Here is a 15,730-nt window from a genome sequence, read left to right as displayed (position 1 = left end):
AGAATGGGAACTTGCACAGCTGCTGGCATTGCTGGAGGTCCTGCGCTGCAGCCAGGGGGGCAGGGGGCTGCACCTGTGCCCCCCTCCCCACCCAGACCCTTTCAACAAGGGCCTTGAGTGGGGTGTGTCAGTCACCCCCTCCCAGGGTCCCTCAGGGGCTGGGCTGGGTTCTCCAGTAGATGGAAATGTGGCTCCTGGGCTTCCTGTGGAGGGCAGGGATGGGGTACCCAGGGCCCCTGCAGCCCCCCCAGCCTTGCACTGCAGCTGCTCCAGCACAGCAGGAACACACGTGGAGGCTTAGGAAGCACAAACGCTGCCTTCACACCAACGTCCTGACACAAGGCACAAGAAAGCAAAAAGAGAAGAAATGCAGGAAATCCAGGAGGTGGAGAAGCAGCTGCCTCCAACAGTCAGTCAAGGACAGAGCAAAGCCAACAGCCCCGTGTGGAGAGCAGAGAGCTCGCTCCCCCCAGCCCTGCACCACGGGACAGCACAATAAATAAAACAATAAATAAGGTCAGTGCCAGGATCTGGCAGTGTTCCCGTGCACCCACAGGTCACAGGCACGGAGAGGGTGATCCCATTCTCTCTGCACAGCAGAGGACACCGAAGCAGGAGCAAGGCCAAGGGCACAGCCAAAGCACTCCCTGTGTCACCAGCACCCCTGAACATCCCCTTAATAACCAGGCACTTGGTGCTTTCAGCCCCAGAGGCCCTGTGAGGTTGATCCAATTCAGCTGCTGCTGCAGAAGGCCTCCATGCCTGCTGTAGTTTGGAATTTCTCGGCGCAGCAGCGGCGCTGGAAGGGCTGTGTGGAGGTGTGAGGCCAGGCGTGGGAAAGGGAAGCGTGGGGTCAGCTGCCACTTGGCTGGGAAGCAAATGTCTGTCCAGAGCAGCAGCCAGGGCTCAGGGTTCAGCAGGAGATCACCTGCCTGGAGAACAGAGGCAATTTCTGCCTTCTCCCTGGTTTTGCACTTTGTGTATGTCCATTATTTTTAGCTGGGGGAGAACTGCTGCTTCCTACATCCTTGCTGCTCCCAAGAAAGCAGCACCACAGCTCCCTGGATTTCATAGCAGGAGAAATCACCCAGCCACAGCCCATGTGTGCCCCCAGTGTGTCTGTGTCCAGGAGGCTCATGCCAGTGGCTCTCTCCATGCAACAGCCTTTCTGGGATTTGCTCAGGAAGGTGTCCAGAGGCCATGGGACAACCCTCTGCCTGGAAAAACAGAGCTGGAACACCAGCCCTGGCTGCCCAGACATCCTGCTCTTGCCCAATGACACTGATGAAACGAGGTCAAGTGCACACTGTGTCACTGCTGTGGGTGCTGTCCTGCAGCCTTGTGACAACCCTGCCCAGGGGCAGTTCCAGTTTCAGCAGGAGCAGCAGAGGGAACCTGCCAGCAGCCAACCCTCTGAAACCCCACAGAGCAAAAACCCCTCTGAAATCCCACCTGCAGCCTCAGAACCACCCCTGCCCCAGCCTGGCCCACTGCCCCAGCCCAGCCTCCAGCACTGCCAGCAAAGCCTCATCCTCTTCACTCCTTTTCCTTTTTTCTTCCTTTTTCCTTTAAATGCCAGCTTTCTTGTCCTCTCCCCCTGCATCTGGCAGGACAGGAAATCCCCCAGCTCACCCAGGCTGGGGTGCACAGGACCCCTCAGGTCCAGCACCAGGACACCCTGGGAGAAGCCACCAGCTCCTGCTCTCACTTAAGCAACGGGACCAATCCTTTTCTGCAGCACCCATGGAAATGCAGATGTTCATCCCAGGACCACGCCAGAAGCCAGGTGTCCCAGGGCTTACCCTGACCACCCCACCAGCCTGTGTCCCCTGGAGACCCCCAGGCTCTGACACTGCACCCCTGCTGGGATCCCATGTGCCTCCAGTGCAGTGGGATAAGAATGGCTGAGCCTCTGGGGAAGGTCCCCTGAGCTGCTGAAGCTGTTCCCAGCAGCAGCTGTTAACGTTTACTCTGCCGGTAACTGGCACGGGTGACAAGTGCCCTGTGGTGATAAGGGCTCTGCAAACAGCCAGGCCAGCACCCACGTGGCACAGGGACCTGTCAATGATTAACCCAGCAGCTGCAGGGGACAGCAGCAGGCTGGGGACATGGCCATGCATGGGTGTCACAGCACCCAGAGGCAGGGGACACATGGGGACCCACTAAAAGCCACATCCTGTGGGATCAGGGTCACATCTGCATCATCAGGCAGAGGGTGACAAGCTTGGAATGTGGCAGTGAGGCCAGCACAGCTCCACACTGACAACGACCCTCCTGCAGGACATGCAGGTAACACACGCAGTGAAACAGAAGGCAAACAGATAACAAAAATCCAGAAGCCATCACCTTCCATCGCCAAAAAACTGTCCTCTTACTGGCAATGTAGGGACAGATCCTGTCTCTTTAAATCCCCACGCCCAGCCCCGCAGCCTGGAAAGGTTCCCGTGTTGCCGAGGTGCCTCTCCAAATGGCAGGAACCAAAGGGCCAGAGCAGCTCAATCATTAACCTGCCGAGACCCCCGGCCTCGCAGGAATGTGCCGCCCGCCGGTCCCCTCCGGAGCTCTGCTCAAAGCTCACAAGCGCTCCTCTGCCCTGGCCACCAGCCCCTGGAGGCTCCAGCCACTTCCCAGCACAGCTTTCCTGCAGTGCTAAAGCCCCTCAACACCTCTGTCACATGAACCAGCAGGGGGGGAACAGCATGTGCAAGAAGGGAAGTTGAGAAATAAGAAACCCCAAGTTCCAGGGAGACGTTCCCGTGCTCAGTAAACCTGTGACATGGTTTGGGGAGCTGTTCCTCCCTGTGGCTCCTCTCGCCTTGGAGCACCATTGCTGCTGCAGCAGGACCAGCATGGGCATGGCGTGGGATGGGAAGACTGGCAGGGCAACAGCATCTCAGCCTTTACAGCCCCCACGCCACTTCTAAAGCTTTTTACATGCACAAAACCAGCTCAGCTTTCATCCCTGGGCTCTGGTAAGCCTTGTCACCAAATCCAATGGGCAGAAGGGATGGATGGAGCAACATCTCTGCTATGGGGCTGGGGCGAGGAAAGGAGACCTCCATGTTAGGGGATGCTCTGACCCCTGGCACAGGGCAGGAGCCCCACCACACCACAGGACGCCCCAGCTCCCCAGGTATCAGGGCCACAGCAACCACTCCAAAGGCATTCCCTTCCCCACAGCCCCTGCCTGAATCTGGGGATTAAACTCCCACAGACACCAAATGCAAAAGCCCTTCCAAAGTGACGCTGAAGGCAAAGGCAAATCCCAAAGCCCTGAAACAGACAAACTGTCTCAGGCTCTTCACAGGGTGATCACTTGAAGGAAGGAGACTTCATTCTTCTGTCTACTGGCAGTGATTTACCCTTCAGTGCCAGCCAGCTTCCAGGCTTGGTCCTTCTGCCCAAAGTCACGCAGCAACCTCAGCATGCCCTCAGGGAAAGGGCGACCTTTCGTTCCCCCACTCACTTCAACTGACTTTGAGAACCTTCAAATCTTTTTGAAATTAGTACAAAACCAAAGGGAAGTACTGACGTGCCCTTGGGCACAACCACATTTTGTTCTCTTACGAAACGGAACCGCTGGCAGCCTGTCCTGTGAACACACACTGGGGTTTGGGCATTGGAGGCCATGCAGACAAGGAATTCTCAATGGAAGCACGGCTGGATTTATGCAGTCAGTCTTTTATCAGAAAAGGATTTCTTAGAGGAAGTGCGAGCACATGGCAGGAACACTCAGAAGGAGCTTTGATACCTGCTCCGTGCTGGAACTTAGTGTTTTGCCACACACAGAAAATACTGACAAGCTTTCAGGATAAGGGTGGGAGCTGATTTTCCCCCTGCAAGAATGGAGGGAGACTGATGGGATGTGAGCTGATCTGTGGCCCCTGCTCCTGTTGGCACAAGCATGCAAGGGGCAGCTGCACAGCCACCTCCTCAGCTGGGCTTTGGTGAGAATGCAAACAGAAAAAGGCACAGCCATTGATAACAGTTCACGTATGCAAGTGGAAAAGAGTGTGGATTTCTGCCAAAAATTCACGATATGCACTCCAACACCCAGGGACTGTACAAAGGTCTTTAAGTAGAAGAGGCTGTCCTGCCCTCGGCACACAGAGCATTTCAGAACACAAACCACAAATCCAAACACACAAAGAGCTGGTGTTTGAGCTCTGCACATCAAAGAGCCCCTGAGGAAGCAGCCTCTCACCTTGGCAGCACGCTTCCCCAGAGCACTGCTGGGTCACAATGTGACAAATGACACATGAACAGCACACCCACCCCTCCCTAACCAACGACAAAGGGCTCCAAAGGAGCCGACCTGCTGCAAACGTGCCCATGGCACTGAAAGCCAGGACTCAGAGCCCAGCCTGCTGCAGTGAGGGCCTGATCTGGAGTCCCCTGACAGAAGGCAAACCCGTGTTTTCCCAGCCACCAGGCTACCTGCAGTAATCCCAGGTGGAGGAGGTGAGGAGGAGCCCTGGGGAAGAGCAGGTGGCCCAAAGCTCACCTGCCCCCTGAGCCTGCTGAGCCCTGCCAGCCCCGTGCGGGTCAGCGCGGCCGAGCCGGGGCTCACCGGGCCGAACCCCAACCAAACGCAGCCGCGGGTTCTCGCCCCACACACAGCCCGGGAGGACACAGGGGGATCTGGTTACTGCACGAGGCTGTCAGGAGCTGCATACCAGCTCCCAGCTCCTCCGCATCCTTCCCGCCTGCAGCGACAGCCACCTCCTCCAGGCACCGAGTCCGTCCCGACAGGGACACGGGTGCCAGAGCGCACATCCCACGTGGAGGCATCCTGGTGCTGCCGGAGGCAGCGGGGCTGAGCAGCGTTCTCTGGAGCCACAGGGGGATCACAGACTCTCATTCGGGTTAGAAAAGCCGCTGTGACCACCGAGCCCAAGTGTTCCCCCAGCACTGCCAAGGCCACCACGAACCCACGTCCCCAAGTGCCACAGCTACACAGCTGTTAAATTCCGCCAGGGACAGTGACTCCACCACTGCCTCGGGCAGCCTGTGCCACGGCTGGACAGCCCTTTCAGAGAAAAAATTGTTCCTAATATCCAACTAAACCTCTCCTGGCACAACTTGAGGCCACTGTATCTCTCTGTAAGTGAGCTGTAAGGGCTGTAAGTGATTTCAGGAAGGGATTCTGCCACGCGTGTGCAACACTTGGAGCACAGCCCAGCCAAAGACAGCAGATTGCTGGGTGCGCTCCCCCAAAACCCACCTCCTCCTCCTCGGCACTCACCCCCGCACGCAGCCGCAGGTTCCCCTTTATTATCCCCACAATTTACCTTGTGCCCTGCCCAGGGAGGGGGAGGAGAGAGGGCTCCGGAGGAGATGGAGGGCGCAGGGGGCACCCGGTGGCCGGGCCGCCGCGGGCAGCGGGCGGGCTCGGCAGTGCCAGCCGGGGCTCCGGCTGTTGTCGTGTGAGCGCGGCCGCGGCAGGTGCGGGGCTGTGCCGCGGGGACCGCCTGGGGACCGCCCCCCATCCCCGAGATCCGCCTCTCCGTCCCCGGGATCCGCCTCCCCATCCCCAGCACCGCCCGCCGCCCCCGGCCCTGCGCTGGGGCTCCCCGCTGCCGCATCGGCCGCTGCCCGGGAAGGGACTGCCGCGACAGAGGAGGGACATGGAGATGCTCCTGGACCCCCTCTGCCAGGGAGCCAGGCTGGGAGAGCTGGGGGTCTCACCTGGAGGAGGCTCCAGGGAGAGCTTAGAGACCCTTCCAGTGCCTAAAGGGGCTCCAGGAGAGCTTGGGACAAGGGATGGAGGGACAGAACTAGGGGGAATGGCTTCTCACTGAGAAAGAGAAGGGTTAGGTGGGGTGAAATTCTTCCCTGTGAGGGTAGGGAGGCCCTGGCACAGGGTGCCCAGAGAAGCTGTGGCTGCTGCATCCCTGGAAGTGTCCAAGGCCAGGCTGGATGGGACTTGGAGCAACCTGGGACAGTGAAAGGTTTCGCTCCATGGCAGAGAAGGGAATTAGATTAACTTTAAGGTCTCTTCCCACCCAAACCATTCTGTGATTCTGTGCCACACGTGAAACCCAGTGGAATCCCAAGCCCCGTCCATGTCCTGCAGTGCCCCAGGCCCCCGTGCCCCCCCAGCTCATCCATCCCTCTCCCTCCACTCCCAGACCGGTAGCAGCAACTGCAGGGCCTGGCCTGGGGCTGCAGGATGGGGACACCAACAGCTGCCACCTCCCCACAGGGCTGAGCACACACAGGGATCCCTCAGGCTGTTCTCCCCACAAAGAGAAGCCCCAGGACAATTTCTGGACACACCTGGCTGCCCCCAGCTCTCCCTGTCGGTCAGAGCCAGCAGATGGAACAGCTGGGGTGGAAGCCACAGCAAGGATTGAGAGGAGCAGCGGGGCTGCTCATAGGGACTCGTGTCCCTAAAAATCCCCTTGCACTGCTCTGTAGTCACTATTCCAACAGCACAGAGTGAGGAGGACCTTCTTCATGGCACACACACCTCACAACCTGGCTCTGGACCACACACTCCTGTCACACCAGAGGGGCACAGCCACAGGTGATTTGCAAGAGGGAAAAACGGTGCTTAAAATGGACTTGAAGGATGAAATTCTTGTGAGCAATGAGAGGTGAGAGGGATGGAGGTCAGGAAGCACCAGCCCAAGCAAGGAGGGAGAGGCAGAGGAGACAGAGGGTGAGATGGAAGCAGGCAATGATCTGGGGTGGGATGACCAGAAAAGCAGGAGAGAGACCAGGTACATTGCAGGGATGCCATAAACCACCTTTCCTCTGGAAATCACTGTTTGGAGAGATGCCCAGGCTCCCAACACGGGAGAATCAAGTTAAAAAACAGGATTTTTCCCCATTGTTTTCATAGCCTGAGAGGCACATCTCCTTCCTTCCTTCCCAAGCTCCTGACCCTCCTCCCACCAACCTCTGCCCCGCCGCAGCCCCCCCTGCCCTGGCTGTCCCCACGGAGAGAAGGGACTCCAGCACAGGCTGCTCAATGCAGCTCTTGTTGGCTACAAACTCCTCCCGCAGCTTTGTGCGTGAGAGCCCCTCGCCAGCTGGACCCGAGGGGCGGGCAGGGGGTGGCAGGGGGTGACAGCAGGCAGCCGGTGCCCCCCGGGGTCAGCCCCAGCGAAGGAGAAGCTGTTGAATTGGGAAGATCACTGGAAGGTCATTCAGGCTGTGAGCACCCGCGGGCAGAGGAGGGGTCAGGGGGATGCGGGTGAGGGGACCCAGCCGAGCCTCGACCCCCACAAATCCCAGCCCTGACACAGTCCGGCTCCCCGGCTCGTGGGGAGGGGACAAAAAGGGACAGAGGGCGAGCAAGAGCCTCTGGAAACAGGACGGGTGCAGAGCCTTGGAGGGCAGACCCTCAAAGCCAGCACCCCGGGGACAGCCGAGCTGTTTCACCCGGGTGGTCCCAGCACGGTGACAGCCACTGGAAAAGCTCCGGGCACAGCGGTTTCAGGCATTTTTCCGCTCGTTCCTTGCGTGAAGCAGGAACAAGGGAGGGTGTGGAGGCAGAGAGCAGGAAATCTCGCCGAGACGCTGAGCTGGAAAGCGGCGGCGGGGCAGCGCGGGGCGGCCGCTCCCACGCGGGGCCCGGGGGTCCCAAAGCGCGACCCCCGCGGGACACCGATCCCTGTGCTGCCCCGGCTCGTGAAACCCTCGCAAGAGTCACAGCAAGGGAACGGCGGAAAGGAACAAAAACCGACTCAGAATCCACGGGAAAAACACATTTGCTCCAAATGTGCGGGAACTCCCCGCAGAAGGGGAACCCACGCACCCCCCCGGACACAGCCTGCTCCAGCACACCACGACCTTTTCACTGCTGCTCTTTTCCAACAACCCGAATAAACTGGGAGAAAAAATGGTTACAGTTTTCTTTCAGGCATATAAATACAGAGCCCAGAAAGGCACCCATGGGTGATGGGGTCTGTGTGTCACACGAGGCTGCCAGGGGACTCCTGCTTTGCTAATGCATTATCCATGGCTCCTGTTTTTCCACTGCTGTGGATGGAGAACAGGAGAAACTCCTGTTATTTTCTCAGGAAGGGTGCCACCCCCTGGCAGAGCTGGCCCAGCCTGTACTGGCACCCTTGTCCACCTTGGGATGCCCCATTTATCTCTGTCCAGCCGCCCTAGTGCAGAACACTTGTTGGCTTTTCCCAATCCCCAGGCCTAAAAGCATCACACAGGTGCTGCCACTGCAGCCCCTCCAACCACAGGGTACCCAGCAAATCCCACAAGGAGCCTCAGGCCCACAGGGAATCCCTAACACCCCTGAAAACAGTGAATCTGCAGCACAGAGAGCCCAGAAACCACCTATGCCCATCCACCTGGAGCTCGCAGGACCACATGGATGATTCAGCGCTGGCCTCACACCAGCAGGAAGGAGCAAACCAGCTCCAGCTAAGAGGAGGAGGATGGATTCAATGTCCTTCATGAGAGGAAAATCAGGGGAAAGAGGTCGACTGGCACACCCGAAATGGCAGCTGGAGCCGTGCTGCCAGCTGCACGAACACAGCAGGCGGGATCTCACCAGTGCCGAATTCCCCGGCTTCCAAAGGAGGAGGGCGAGAGGGAGGAAAAGAGAAGCTCAGAGACACACACAACAGCATCATTCATGGAGCTGGGTTTGTGCAACAAGGGTCCTGTGTCTGGCTTGGAGCTCCGGGCAATTAAAACAGCAGCCACAGATCTAGGAGAAACAGCAGGAATTTATCCGAGGAATCCGGATTATGTGGCCACTGCTGAAGCAGAGCAGAAAGCCCCCAGCTCCTGGAAGGCAAAATGCTGGCAAGTGATGAGCAACCAGTTGATTATCCAACTGTTCCTGCCTCACCCACCCGAGTCAGAGCCTCCTCTCCCCACATCGGGGGTGGGGGGATTACTGCTGCTGCTCCTGCCTCCAGACAGCCCCACCAAGGGCAGGGTGAGCACCCTGCTCCCCAGCCCACAGTGGGCCTAGCTGCAGCAGGCAGGGGCACGAGGGGCTCGGTGCTGCTTGGGGGACACACGGCAAGCCAAGTGGGCTGTGGTCCCAAAGATAAGGGCAGCGCTTTGCAAGTCAAAGAATGTGCTTTTCCATTCTGGTCCATCCTTGGAAGCATGCATGGGGTTACCAGCAGATGTGAAAAGAGACAGGATGCTGAGCAATCTTGTGAAAATCCTCCTGGCAGGGCTGGCTCCTGGGAGCAACTACAGACCCTCCAGGAGACCCCAGAGAGGATCTGTGCTCCCTGCTCTCATGTGGATGGTGAGCAGAACAACCATCTCTTGTCCCCTTGACAAATGGGGCAAACAGCCCCTGGCTACATGTGCCAGCTCTGAGCCAGGCAATGTCACTGGCACGGGGTCTGGCAGTGGGAGATCTTCAGAGAACTCCACTTCCCCCTTGCCTACAACAAATTAAGCTTATCTTCTCATCCCTGAGGAATAGCCCCTGTCCACCCAGTGTGTTTTGGGCCATTCCTGAAGGGATCATTTATCAGCAGAAAGAATGAGTCTCCAAGTGTGAGGTGGAATTGTTCACTAAGCATCACAGCCGATGGAGAAACCAGGCAGCAGCAGTTCCTCCTTCACACAACCCAAAATAAATGGCTTTCAAGATCATTACCCACACCCTGTTATCACAGGCATCTTTACAAGCCACATCAAACCAGTTTTAGCACTGGAGTTCCAAATGAACAAAAACTCCTTAAGCATTTTCACAGCCTTGACAAGATGACTGATACAAGCATCATTAAAACCTTATCAAATACAAAACAAAGCTCTTTCTTTGATGAAAAGTGGAAGTTCTTTTCACCTGACCGACCCTCGGGCGGATGATTTGCTTTACCAGTCGGCTCAGAACAGTCCCCGCCTCGGCTTTGTGACCGGCATCACTCAGACACGACAGACAGCCGGGCACGACCCGGAACACCACCAAAATCGCTCGGATTTGGACGGAAAGCAGAGCCCGCGCCCTTCAGCCGCATCCCCTGTCCGCTGTGCCCTTTGTACCCACAGCACTGACCCGCACGGAGCCCACCCTGCGCCAGCCCTCGCCCCGCCGCGACGGCCCCGCTCCCGGCGCCGCCCGCACCGGGCTGCTCGCAGCCCCCGCAGCCCCGGGCTCGCCCCCGCAGCCCCGGGCCCGCACTCACCTGCCCGCCCGCGCCGTCTCCCCCCGCACGGAGCCGCGGCCGCGGCGCGGCGGAGCCGCAGCCCCAGGGAGCGCCCGGAGCTCCGGCGCGGAGCCGCGACCCCGGCCGCGTCCCGGCGATTCATCGCTGCTCCGGCGGCACGGGAGAACTGCGGCTCCTCCCCGGCGGGGATGCCGGCACGGGACCGGGGCTAATCCCGGGGAACGCCCGCTCCCCTTCCGCCCGTTCCCCGCAGCCCCGGCGAAGCCTCGGACGCCGCTCGCCCCGTGGACGCTCCCCGCGCCGGGTCCCGCAGCATCCCCGGGACGCGTCAGCTGGGAGCCCGCTCAGCCCCTTCCCCCAGGCTCGGGCATCACCAGGGGCCGAGGTGAAGGTGATGCTGAGCCACGTGTTCCACCTGCACCCTCCCAAAACTGAGTCACCCCCGCTCCGCTGCCACCCCGCGCCTGGGCGCGCTCGCTGCCGCCTCCGCTCCCGGGGGCGGGCGGATGTTCAAAGCCCTGCGGACGCGCCGGGCAGGGCTCAGGGGCTCTTCATTATGAAGGGAAGGAATTAACGTGATCAGACTGGCCTGCCAACACCTCACACTGTTTTTTCCCCATCTGACCTCTCTTGAAAACAAACTCCCGTGAGCATCACACAGCCCCAGGAGGCTCCCACAGCCCCAGGAGGCTCCCACAGCCCCATGGCTGCTCCCTTTGCACCAGCTTTGCCCAGAAGGACTGAGGGGCTACTTCAGGCACAGGATTACCTTCCTGTGCATGTTAAGGCAGTTTGCATGTCAAAGTTCTGACCAAAGAAAACCATTGCCCAGACAAACCTTTCCACCAGTTTTCAGTGTATTTTCTCACGATAATTTCAGGGAAATGACCGCACTCAGAACTTCCCTCTTGATCCCTTCAGTCTCATGCAAACCACCCGAGGATGCAGATAGAACTGTACTTTCCTGCCTGCAGTTACTTTCCAGTCGGTCTCAATCACTCCTTGCTGCCATGGGAAAAACTTGGCGACACTCCGGGCACGAGGTGGCTGAAGGGGCCTTTTCCCAGCTTGTTCTCTGCACTTCCCACGTGTTCTGAAGCTCACCAACACAGGAAAACCTTCTCTCTAACCCAGGCTCTTCCTTTCTGGCCTTCAAAGAAAATCCCCCAACCTGTGAGCGGATCCTGCTGTCCAGAGGGGGGAATCTGTATTTTGTTAGCTACAGGAAATGGGAAAACTTCCAGCCCTGGAATTAAAGCCCAGAAGGAAGGAGCTGAGCTGGGGGAGGGGTCTCTGTCACTGCAGCAGTCATCAGGGGGTCAGAGCTACACAAATTTTACAGGCACAGGGACACAAGAATGAGAACTGGTGATTCACCAGCCAAGCCTGAACCCGGGAGGGCAGGGAAGAGGAAGAGGAAGGAGCAGCACAGAATCCCCTCATCACATGTCCCACCAAAACCACAAATAATCACATTCGGTTCAGCTTTTCTGCTTCCCAACGCTCTGACCCACGCCCAGCCCCATGACTGCCTTTTCCACCATGTAAGAGCAGTTTCTCAACGAGTTCCAGAAGTGCCCAGAATGGGTCCCTGTGGCCACGTCCAGCATCCCACTCACTCCATGGGTCCCCTCTGATCTCCCTGGCTCTGATGCCACAGCCAGAGCATGGCCCCAGTGCCAAGGGCAGCAGCACTGGTGCCTACCCCAGGGCCTGCCAGCCCCTGGCCCCTCTCCCTTCCAACACATTCAGACAATGATAAAACCAGATCCCAGTCTCTGCTTCTCCCCCCAGACCCAGGGAACCACAGTCATGGGCTCAGGTCAGGTGAGGAACAGGGGCCTCGTGCTCAGGCCACAGACCCACCAAGTCAGTGCAGGAGATTTTTGTGTGAGGAGAGAACAGCTCAGCTGTGACAACACATCAACAACAGCTAAATTTAGCAGGTTATTTTTGGTGATCCAGATGCTGAGTAAATACAACCTTATTATTTCATGCAGGGGCAAAAGTTCAGCTGAGTCCCTTGTGCTGCTTTTCCCTGTTAGTTCACCACATCCAGCCCAAGGAGCCCACCCTGAAATGCTGCAGTGTCACCACTGTCTGGCTGTGCTGAGAGGAGCCACCAGCTCTGTCCCTGTCCTTGAGCAGCAAGAGGAGCCACTACTCCATGACATGGGCAGAGCACCTCCCCATCCATTTTGGAGGGGCTGTTGGTAGGAATTTATTCTGAGGATGCAGTTTTCAGGTGCATGGCCAGGCTGCGAGCCTTTCCTTTCTTCAAGCTTTTCCTTTCTGCTCAGTCCAGAACAATACATGGGAAGTGAATGCTGGAGAGGAAACAGAGGGTTAGGAAATCCATGGAAACCTGACCCAGCTGGGATTGTTCCAGTGGTTCAGTCTGGGGCTGTGCAGGGGCTTTGTGTCCCATGCAGCTACGGGGACTGCAGGGTGGCCCAGGGAGGGCTTTGATGTGGGGCAGGGCAGCAGGAGGGAGAGTAGGGACACAGGAGTCCCCATGTGCTCCACAGCTGAAACATCATTTCCAAGAAGGCAGCTGAAATCCAAGTTGTTTTCCACCATCACTGCTGCAGGAGCTGCCATGGCATACCCAAGTATTTTAATGTCTTCATCCAGCCAATATTCAGGGAGGGCAGCACAACCACAGCTCCAAACAGGGGGCTGGGAGTGCGTCTGTCCATGCCTAGAAAGCAGCTCAGGGAGTTTGCCAGGTGTGCTGGGAGAGCAGCAGTGCTGAAGGGGGAAAATCAGAGGCAAGCTCTGGGAATTGATGGAAGGAGACACTTTGCCAAGAGCTGCTGGGATAAAGCAGAACCATCTGCACCCACCTCGTGCCACCGTGTCAGGAGATGAGGTCCTCATGCCACCCATCCAAGGAGACTGAAAATCATCATAAGGGAATGGAATGGTGCCCCCAAACCCACAGCCTGCATGCCCCCTTTGTCTGAGCATCTTCTGGGGACATTGAGTGAAGAGGACAGCAGGCACTTGCCCTGGCCCCTTCCCAGTGGTGGGCACAACCCCTGTGCAGGCTTGCTCCTGTCCGGTGTAATCCATGGGAAAGGGAGAATTCCAGCCTGGCCCAGGCACTGTGCTGCTGCAGGTCACAGTGACACCAGGAGCTGCTATGGCCCCATCATCACATCAAGTCACAGGTGACAAATCTCACAGTGAGAAACTGTGCCGCTGCTCGGGACACGAGGCTCCTGCTCAGGACACGAGGCTCCTGCTCCTCCTGCCCCCAGAGCCCATGGCCACCCAGCATCCCTGCATCAGCCAGAGCTGGGACAGGGACATGTGACAGGCAGGTGTCAGCCGGGGTCATGTGAGTGTCATTGAGCCTTCATCAGGAGGGACCTGGATTCTACAGGCAGTTTTAACCAAGGGGGAAAAAAACCTAAAAACATTCTTTGCCCCAAAATCCCAGTCACAGTGTGATCCACAGGAGCCTTCCCTGCCCCTTCCCTTCCACAGGGCTCTTTAACTCTTGACTTTTATGTTCTTAATCTCTCCCGTGCAAGGGCCAGAGACCACCCAAGATACCTCTGGGGCTCTCTCACAAAGCACCTTTTGTTACCCAGAGCTCTCCTGTGCTCTGGGCTCTCACAGGCCAGACTCAGAGCTCACTTCACCCTCATGTGCATGAAAACAAGAGGCCCTCAGTGCACCACTCTTCAGGCAGGGAACTGCCTGGAGATCCCCAGGCCCATGGGCTCCCTGCACAGTGGGTTTCCCTTTCCATGGTGCCAGGGCTCCAGCCAGCAGTGTGGGCAGCCCCACTGCCCCCACCTCTGACACCAGAGCCACCATCCACAGGGTACGTCCTGAGCCCTGTGCCCAAAGAGCAGAGCCACCCCAGCTCCAGGTCCCTCCACTTCCAGGGCCACCAGAGCCGTGGCCATGGGACACCCTGTGTAGGATGGGACAGGTTTGACTCCGGGGGTGTCACTGCACAAAGACCCCCAAGGCACCAACAGTGGGATGATGAAAGGCAGGACCTCTGCCCCACTGCCACAGCCCATCCCCATCCCTGGTTCCTCATCCTGCTGGCACACACACCCTCCTCCTCCTCTTCTCCTCCCAGAGACCCCCACCAGCCTCCCCAGCACCCACAAACCCCTCATGGCAGGGCAGCCCCATCCCCAGCCTGTGCCCCCCCCTTGGCAGAGGTCTGATCAGGGCAGCAGCCGTGCACAATCCCCACGGATCAGCCTGCAGCTGCACTGCCAGCCCCTCTTGCCCCACAGTCATGGCTGAGACACTCCAGGCACACAAAGCTGAGGGGCTCCGAGCCAGGGGTGCCCTTCCTGCCCATGGCACTGCAGGGCCAAGGCTCTGGAGCTCCAATGGGATTATCTGCTGAGCACAAAGCTGCTCACCACAACGACAGGAGGACTTGAAAAGGAACCAAGGTCCCTTTGCAAATATATTATCTTGAAAATAACAGTTTTGGGGGAAAATCACACTGCTGGCAGAAGAACCCAGCAAGGGAACATTCCTCTTCCCATGATCCCTGCTCACCTGCCCTTGTTTAACAGCAAGGGCACTCCTGCCCCGAAAATTATTGCTGCAGCTTACCTGCATCTTTTTTATCTTCTAACAACGTGAAATTCTGTGAAAAGAAAGAAAGAAAGAAAAACAGAAATATTTTTTTTATCATTTTGATTCTCACATTTGTGGAATGCTGCCCCTCACATTTGGGCTTGGTCCCTGCTCCAGCCTCCCCTGTGCCCAGGAGTGACCTGAGACCAGCAGTGCTGACCCGGAGCTGGAACAAGCAATAATGCTTGGGGCCCTTCTCCCAAGAGCATCAGCCCCACTGGCTGTAAAACACCACTGCCACTCCCAAGGGCTCTGAGCACCGGGCAACAACAGTGTGCCCAGCTGGCACCCACCAGCCTGGCTCCCAAGGGAAGCCACAAGAAATGGGATTCACAGCAGCAGGGCCTGGCAGACCTGGGACACAGCAGCACTTTGCAGGGTGGAGGAGCAGCAGAACGTCCCCGTTCCCAGTCCCAAGGTGAGCCCAGAGCCCGGGAAGCTCCCTGGTCCCTCTCTGGGTGCAGATTGAGCCCCTCCAGTGCTTCTGCCCCACGAAGGAGCCAGAGGTGCCGGCAGGATCACTGCAGGAATGCGCCATGGAACAGCCCGGCTTTCCCACGGACCCCCGGGACCCCTCTTCCTGCCGGGGCAGCAGGGCTGAGCATGGCCCAGGGAAGCCAGGCTTAACCATGTCCCTGCTGCTGTGCTTCCCGCAGCACCGAGGGGTGCCACCACCAGGGCTGGAATCACTGCCGGAGCTCACAGCGTGCCCCTGTCCACAGGAGAGGTCACCCAGCTTCTCCGGATCCTTTGGCATTGCCCAATCTGTTCCCAAACCATCCTTTTCCCACAAAATCTTCCACCAGCCACAGATCCACCTCATTTACCCTGGAAAGCTTTAATCCCACAGACAGAGCCCAGCACGTTTCTCCCTGCTCAAGAAATTCCTCAGCAAGGAAGGTGAGAATTCCTCGCCTGTTCGTGGTGAGCAGCTGAGCAGCACTGGCATGGGGAGGAGAACGGCTCCAGGCTGAAGCAGAAGGCTCAGCCCTACAGGAGGC

The 15,730-nt window shown here is 58.2% G+C and overlaps 1 protein-coding gene across 2 annotated transcripts in view; it reads right to left on the bottom strand.

Moving 5' to 3' along the window:
• STARD8 (StAR related lipid transfer domain containing 8) overlaps positions 1-15,730 on the bottom strand; it is a 45,170-nt gene that overhangs the window by 28,083 nt on the left and 1,357 nt on the right. The window contains exon 2 of one of the 2 annotated variants that reach the window (XM_041396410.1): positions 14,706-14,739. In XM_041396410.1, coding sequence (XP_041252344.1) covers positions 14,706-14,739 — 34 coding nt within the window. Of the gene's footprint in view, positions 1-5,291; positions 5,402-14,705; positions 14,740-15,730 lie in introns of those variants that run through there. The other variant, XM_041396412.1, reaches the window with a different exon arrangement.

Source organism: Onychostruthus taczanowskii, unplaced genomic scaffold, assembly GCF_017590055.1.
Source record: "Onychostruthus taczanowskii isolate IOZ18803 unplaced genomic scaffold, ASM1759005v1 scaffold13, whole genome shotgun sequence".
Lineage (NCBI taxonomy): Eukaryota > Metazoa > Chordata > Aves > Passeriformes > Passeridae > Onychostruthus > Onychostruthus taczanowskii.
Note: the sequence above shows the minus strand (reverse complement) of the source record. Positions and strands in the feature narration are given on the sequence as shown.